This window comes from Berghia stephanieae, chromosome 4, assembly GCF_034508935.2.
Source record: "Berghia stephanieae isolate SIO BIC M18660-M18661 chromosome 4, UCSD_Bste_1.3, whole genome shotgun sequence".
In the NCBI taxonomy this organism is placed as follows: domain Eukaryota; kingdom Metazoa; phylum Mollusca; class Gastropoda; order Nudibranchia; family Aeolidiidae; genus Berghia; species Berghia stephanieae.
In genome coordinates this window covers 16,191,278-16,199,666 of record NC_088363.1, presented here as the reverse complement: position 1 = coordinate 16,199,666, position 8,389 = coordinate 16,191,278, and the positions used below count along the sequence as shown (strand labels likewise).

The window sequence follows — 8,389 nt, the reverse complement described above, 5'->3', positions numbered from 1 at the left end:
TTTTTATTTCATTAATTTCATACAACCCTAAATTTACCTGTAAAGGATTTTAAGGATTGGGATTTTCTTCTTTTTTACTCATCAGAACTCTCGGTAAATAGTACGGTTACATACAATAATGCATTGCCACTTCACAAATTTGCACGTGCAATATTCTTGTCCCTTATCATCTGTTACATAAATGTATGCTTCTAGGTGTAAGTCAAGGACAATATTTCATGAAAATTAAGCTTTAAATTTGGTTTGAGACAAGTTCACAAATGCTAAAGGAATGCAAAAATGTACTGTTAAATGGATTTTTAAAAAAAATTCTTTTAAAATTCATTCATATGAAGAACCAAAATCCATACAACTGAAACTATCATCATTATATTCAAATAAAAATATATCAATATTATGTCTCTGATGTGATTTTTATATTAAAAAACATTTGTATAGAATATGTATTCACAAATTAGTTTCTCTAAAACATAAAGAATAACTTGCTGATCTACAGATTAGCCATAAAGTAAAATTAAAATCCTAATCAAAAAGATCATAGGGCGGGTGTGCAGTGAGCATTTTCATCAATCTTCAAAACTGTGTAAACCAATCAACAAAACTACATAAAGTTTTGTACAAAAACCGGTGGGACTATAGTTTATCTAAAATTCTGATAGATGAGATACCTTAATAAATAGAAAAAATATTTAACATAATGTCACATGAATGGCGGGTAAATTGTTAGCAATGTGGAGACAAGGTTCATAATCAATGTTTTCTTTTTCGTTGAAATTTTAATATTAATAGGTGATCCATGTGATATAATACTGTAACTGTAAGGGCAGAGAAACACATTATCTCAGACACAATGATTCGCTGACAATGAGGCTAGATTCTTAATAAAAATAATATTGAAATACAAAGCTGTGTTTATATCAAATTAAAATAAATTTTAAAAATTACAATTTGAAAAAAAATAACATCTAAGTTTTGACTTACTAATTGGTCCGACAGTAATTTCATTTTAAAGCCCTGTTAAAATAGAACAGTTCGGAAACACGTCTTGGAGAATTTTATGTGTTAACAACATCGACAATAAATTTCAGCTTTCATACAATTTTTTTACATCAATAGTTCACATCGAAATCTGTAAATTTCCTTAGTCATTAACAATTGATAATAAAAGGAGGGGAACCTCTGGCTAATAGAATATTTAACTGCACACCTCATTGATGGACTGCTTTCAACAGTAATCTAAAAGAATCTGGTTTCAATCTATAATTGTGTCAATGTGTCTGAAACCAGAAACTGGTCAGTATGCCACTGACCAATTTGGCAGTCACAAAAAAATACAAGCGGTTTATCAACAAATAAAAATTCATGTCCTGTGATTTAATACAGAACTAATCGATATCTAAGCGGAAGAGGACCAACATACAACAAATACAATTTACATGTCAACCTGAAAACCACGTCAACTTCCATTTCCTCCTTGCTTGAAAATGCTTGGAAATGTTGAGGGTTTCACCACTTTGGCGAATGATGCCGTTGTATTCCTTTGTATTGACACTGCTGTAGCAACTACATCTTTCTTGCCAACAGATGAAGGAATTTTATAAACTGTGTTTTTGACGATTTGACTCGTATTTTGGAAAATACCAGTTGTTGCCATTGTTACCTGTTCAAGAGCTGCCTTTGGTTCTCCTCCAAGACGACCAAAGGCATCCCAGAGACCCATAATAGTTCTGTTTAAGAGGACAAATGATTTTAGAGAGTATTTGATTTAACTTTCTTGGATAGGTCATTCAATTTTTATGTAATTTATGGCGATTTGTTAGAGCTGATAAGGACATTTAGAGAGTATTTAATAGTATAGGGCAATACGATCTTTACATATGAACACAAGCAGTGCTCAAAATTAGAAGAAATAAAAATCAATGCTGATGTTTGGTCAATTTTCAGAATGTTACAAGACATTTGCAGATTATATTTCTTTCTTTTTTGTTGTTGTTGTTGTTGTCCTCATTGAATCCGAGTTCCTTGTATTTGAGTTACACTTTCACACTTGCCAACCTCTTCAAATTGAAATCAGGAACATTGAAACCTCTATTTCCACAACTCGCTTCAATGATGATGGAATAAATAATACGAATTACCAGCAAATCACTTGTAAAAGCGTTTTAAGTAAGATGTATAGTCATCATCGTCATAGCTTGTCCTTCCAACACTGAACCAACTCTGGGGAGCAGACTCTTAGTTCATGGTCACTGCAGCTGGGCCCATCCTGGCATTCTCTAAGGATGTGCTCCATCGTCTGCTCTGGGCATCCAAATATACACAAGCTAGTCTCAACCAGCCCCCACTTTTTCATGCTTCCAGCTGTTCTCCCGAGTTTTGCCCATGCTCTGTTCAGTGTTACCCATTCATTCCTGGGGAGCTCAGTTTCATGGGGCAGTTCTTCTCTTGGATTTTCAACAGCTTCAATTGCATGATTGTCCCACTCCCTCCATGTGGAAAGTCTGTATACAGCTGCATGATCGGGTTGAGGCTTTCTTCCATCATGAAGCTCTTTCTCGACTTGTTGGGTTGTGGTCATGGAGGGGGGTCCTTGGGTCCATTTCTGTTTATATTTATGGATTTGGAAGCAATGGCTCTTCGAATGTGGGGAGGTGCAATGCCAGCCTGCCGATGGAGGACTGGAACTGCAGTCAGTTTCAAGTTACCAGTAATAATCCGACAGGTGTTATGTAGCTCAGGGTCAATCTTTTTGGCATGGCATCATTTTCTCCAGACTGGTGAGGTGTATTCGGCTGATGAAAAGCAGAGGGCTAGTGCAGTTGTCCTGACTTGTTTTGGATCTGCTCCCCATGTAGTGTTTGCCAGTTTTCTTAGAAGGTTGTTTCATGTGGCCACCTCTGCTTTTGTTTTCTTTGTGTGCTGAGAGAAGGGCAGTGTGAGGTTTAAGGTGACACTGAGGTACACAGGGAATGTGTTGTTCTCCAATATGTTCCTATTCCAGGAGATGTTCAATTTCCTGTTGGCTTGGCAGTTTTTTAAATGGAAGGTGCACACGTAAATTTTTCCTGGGTTGGCATTTTGTGAGTTCTTTAAATAATAGAGAGTGTCTTCAAGGTGTCTGTTAGTCTCTCCGCAATGGTCTTGGGACGCAAGACACAGATCATCAGCATATAGAAACCAGATGCTCCCGAATTCAGGTTGGTTGTTGGTATAAATGTTGAAAAGGATAGGTGCAGGTACTGATACTTGAGGGAGTCCATTCTTTTGTGATCTCCATCTGCTTTTCTTCCCATTCATTTCCACAAAAAAACAATAGTTTGACATAAAGGATTTTATCATTGCAACTACTTTTGTGTTACAAGTTACCCTTGCAACCTTAGGAGCAGTTTCCTGTGATTTACTGTGCCACAGGCAGCTGTCAGGCCCACGAATACAGCCCCTGTAATTTTTCATAGCCATCTTCAATGTATTGTGTCAAGTTCAGCTGTTGATCACAGCATGATCTTCTACTGTTTGGGAAATCCTAGCTAGTATCATGCGCTCATATACTTTGTACAGTATCCAGAGGAGGAATATGGCCTGTAGCTCTTGCTGCTATTTGGGTCTTTTTCGGGTTTAAGTAGTGCTATCATTTTTGCTTGTCGCCAAAGCTTTGGTATTGTGCACGATTCAACACAGTTGTTGAGGGACCGAAATACTTTATCATTTCTGCTGTGATACCATCTAGACCAGCCACTTTACCGGGTTTGGAGTGTTCAAGGGCTGATTCCAATTATTTGATGCATTAAGGGTCTACTTCCTGTTCACTTCCTTGGGTGATCTTTTCCATTCCCTTTTCATTTCCTTAAGTTTGCCCTTTTCTCAATGTGTTGGTTTTCCATTTTTGATAAGTTGGTTTTCGACGTTGTTTGGTGTCACAGCTGCAACCCTGGTTTGTTTGTTATTTTCAGTATTTAGTTTTCTCATAGTTGACAGGATTTCTTGCTGTTGTTGGTCATGTTTGTGCTGGTTATCATTTCCTTCCATCTTTCTGATTTTGTTTCGGCAATGGACGCCATTAAGGTCTCACCAAGTTGGAGTTTCTTCAGCAAATAGATCTGTTTCGTAAGCCTCCACATACTGTTTATAAAGTTCCTTGCTGTCTTGCTGTAGGCATGGCATTTAGGATTTCCTGCAGCCTCTGGGTATGTATTTTTTGGCAATTCTCCATACAAACTTCTGGAACTGGTCGTAGTTTTTGGGAACTGGATGGATGGTTTTGATGCTGTCATTTATGACTGATGAGAATTTTTCCCAGTTTGCCTTCTGAAAATTGAATCTGGGTAGAGGTTTGCTCTCACGAGATCTAATGACTGGTCCTACCTCAATGGTAATAGGTCTGTGTTGTGAATTTGGTATGGGGTTGCCGACAGATTTCTGAAAGCTTTGGAGATGTCTGGAAGATGCAAATGTAAGGTCTGGGTTGTAGCCTCTTCTCCAGTGAGCACTTGAAAATGATGGTTTGTCTTTTGCATCATGGAGGAGTTTCAGATTATATTGGTCTGCCCATTCCTCAACAGTATCTCCATCTTCGTTGTTATCATTGTATCCCTATTTGGTGCTGTGGCTGTTAAAGTCACCTATCACAATCAAGATGTACAGTGAACAATGTATATACTCACTATGATTCAACAGTAAATAAGATAAAGAAAAAGGAGAATATGAAAATTAATGAATAAGTACAGATGTATAGTGAAGATGTATAGTGAAAAATGATTCTGTTCACTATCATTCTACAGTAAATAAGACAAAGAAAAAGGAATGAATAAGTACAGCTGTAAGAAATTTAATAAACAACATTTTTTTTTGTTATCTTAAATATCCAGGACAGTTCCAGAGAAAGAGCTGGACCACTGTTTTTAAAAATGTTAAGCTGTGCAATGCTTTGTAACTTTGCTAGTTTAACTTATATAATATGAATTAGTATTATATCATTGACAAATTAAATCTACATATCATAGGATTAAGATGTATGAATATCTAAAAAAAATTTTGGGCATTAGGCGACTTTTCAGGTAAAATACTCACGCTATGATGCCAATGCCAATGAGAAAATAGTCAAATAAGCGCTGTCGTTTGGTCAAATCCCTGAAAGGAAACAAAGTATAACACTAAATACATTTTTATTGAGAATCTGGCCTTTATATTACCAATTACTTGTTTTGCTCTTGAAAACTAATGAGTACCTACTTGATATAAAAATCTTATTGCACTTTTTATTGGGGTAGCTGTTCCCGGCAAATAGTCCCAATTAAGCAGCGGCCATGAAATTGAGCAATTTTTCAGATTTACCATAGTCCATTCTGCTGTAATCACTTTGCATGTCAGTTATGGCAAAAATGTATATCAGGCAGTGACATTTCATGTCTTAATGAAAAGCAAATGACACCTTAATCTACTCTAACAATGAGAGACAAATCTAACTACACAAAACAATTAATGAATATGCCACTCATAACAGATCCATAAGTAAGCAATGGATTAAGAATGCCTTGTCTACCCATTCGTCTCATTGAACAAACAAACCATTTGGTGGAGACAGCCTTGAACAAACAAAGCCATCACTCATTACTCATCGCAACATTGGTCATTTTTCCTGCGAACCTAGCATTGTAGCCATTGACCCATAACCATGAACATGACAATGGTAATCAATAACACTGACAAGGGATACAGGTAAATTCTATTGTTCACATCTCTGTGATGACTATGATGGTTTGATCACACACCCAATTGGCAGTCACGAAAGACACTAATAGAGAATACAGGTAAATTCTATTGTTCACACCCGGTTGACCATCCCATTAGACGAATTTGCATCTTATGAAACACTGTTTCAAATGATCGAAGACGATGAAAAAGCTCTTTATTGGGAGTCATTGTCAAATTCCATGCCCATTAGGCTGCAGGCAGTCCCAATTAAACGGCTGGAAATAGAAAAGGGTATGACTTTTTATATAGAAAAAATTCCACTCCCAAGGAATTGTCCCAATAAAGCGGCTGTACCCAATACTGGCTTGGACTATAATAATAATTATTATATATATATATATATATATATATATATATATATATATATGGTATATGGAGAGAGAAAAAGAGAGAGCTGAAAAATGTAACTGTAAAAAGACAAGCAGGAAAACAATTACACAGACATACAAGCATATACTCACCCTTTAAAGATGTACATGTGGAATATACCAGGCATGATGAAGGCCAGTGATGTGCAGCACGAGGCACCAACTAGAGCCATGAGGTCAGCAAAATTGGGTATCACCAAGACCACCACGCCCGTCAACAAAACCACTAGGCCTCTCAGGACATTCTGAGGAGATAAAGCAATTGCATATAATATATTCTACGCTGGGACAGAATACTAACAAAACTGACAAATTGAACAAGGTCAACGACAAAGAGTGGAAACTTATACAGTTGACAATGCTTAAGTTGACCTTCAAGGGGCATAAACCAACATTTCAGGTAATTGATCGTTGGATCAACCACCCACCCCCCCCCCCCCTCCTTTTTTTTTATCAATGCCAATGAAAAATGTTTAAAGAGTTGTTTGTTCCATTGCTCTAGAGTCTTTTTGATTGTTTTTGAAAGGGCGGCATGAGACGCAGCAATATGGTCTCTGCTTTGTAATCAGAAGGTACTGAGATCAATGGGAGCGATCTATATTCCGGTTTTCATCCAACCAAGTCATCAATCACATGATTTGTTGCTGTCCAACGATTGGATATTTCTTTAAAAATGTAAACATGCTGCTTTGTTTATGAAAGTTGTAAACATACACATGTGTCAAACAGAACAAAATGACCAATCGTGATGTTAGATATTTCGAAAGCTGTGAGCACTTTTCACTATGTGGGTCACTTTTAGCACATTTTGAAATGTGACCAATGACCTCGAGCACATGGAAAGTTAATATAGATCGCTCCCATTCCCTCCCTGTAAAGCATGACCTTTAGCAAGTCACACTATCCTACCTCCCTTTGCAGCACTGCAGCTAATACCTGGGTTTTTCCAGTAATCTCCTGGAATAGGACCTAACAAAAACTCATATGTTCATTTTCTCTCACTTTTTCCTTTGTAAATTTTTCTTTCTTTGTAAAGTCTTTGTGGTATGACTCTCACCTTCAGACCGGAAGGCCCAGGGTTCAAGTCTCGCATAGTTGAGTATTGTCTCTGAAAAAAATTGTAATATTGTCTAGCAGGTGTCATGTCTCGTCCTACATGGTTAGTAGATATTCCGCAATGTAAATCCTCAATTTTAGTTTGTTTTTTAAAGTAGCTTTGTCAAAACCATCTTTTTGTTAAGGACTGCCCATTTGTCCTTATAAACTGACCACATATATTTATCATCAATGTAAAAGACAGGACTATGTTAAATTATAGGATAGAAGAAAGTCTTCTTCACTTATTATCAACTAACAGATACAGCCAAAATCATAGTTAATTACCCCTTTCCAGAAGGCTTTGTTAGCATCAGGAATGAAATAGCGCTCTAATATTTTCATCACAGGAAACATCATGACTGAAAAAATATCAAAAGAGTCAGCTTTTTATCAAGATCACAACAAATAAAGCTAAATAGAAATTCTTTGTGATTTGGATAACTGTTACAAAGGAAACATCTGAAGTGGTGAGTATTAGATAAAGCAAAAAGAAAAATATGAGGAAAAAAGATTTGGAGATCAAACCTCAGATTGTTCATTGGGGAGATGTGAGGTTTGATCCCTAGTTGAGAGAAGCTAATCTTATTTATATTTTGATGATGATTTGTCTTGTTTCTTCTATCTGCTTTGTCTGGCACAGTATCATTCACACCTTTTCATATTCTTATCTTACATTAGTACTGGCTCCAAAATGTTTCGCAATGAAAGGAATGTAGTCTCTAATTAATTAATTAATTCAGTCCATAGTAACTATTGGTCTATCAATCAAGTAAACACATTGGTGATACTACTCACAGGTTGACAAAACTCAAGAGGCCAAACATCTGTTTTCTAAGAATAAACAGACTTTATCAATCATTACTAAGCATGATCAAATACACGGAGTGTCGTATAACCATATGGAGGTGCCTTCAATAAGTTTTGTTTTTTTTATTTGCTTACTCTTGACATGAATGCAGGGTTACAAGTCACAGATGTATAATTAGTAATCCTCACCATTCAGTCTAAGATCAGGGAGAGTTAAGAAATAAATATATACTATCTTAATTAATGCAAAATCAAAAAACTATTATACGAATAACATAGGGAGTTCAGCAGCTCATTTTAGAAAGCATTTGACTTACACAAATGGCTAATGAAACAATCTTATTTCAAATTTCAAACCGAATCTG

The 8,389-nt window shown here is 36.4% G+C and overlaps 1 protein-coding gene across 2 annotated transcripts in view; it reads right to left on the bottom strand.

The window, feature by feature from the left end:
• The window catches only part of LOC144970108 (uncharacterized), a 40,561-nt gene continuing 32,172 nt past the window's right edge, over positions 1–8,389 (bottom strand). For both annotated transcript variants that reach the window (XM_078909337.1, XM_078909336.1), the window contains 4 exons: positions 7,503–7,576; positions 6,213–6,364; positions 5,068–5,127; positions 1–1,727 (listed from right to left, as the gene is read on the bottom strand). In XM_078909337.1, coding sequence (XP_078765463.1) covers positions 1,457–1,727; positions 5,068–5,127; positions 6,213–6,364; positions 7,503–7,576 — 557 coding nt within the window. In that variant the 3' untranslated portion in view covers positions 1–1,456. The remainder of the gene's footprint in view (positions 1,728–5,067; positions 5,128–6,212; positions 6,365–7,502; positions 7,577–8,389) is intronic.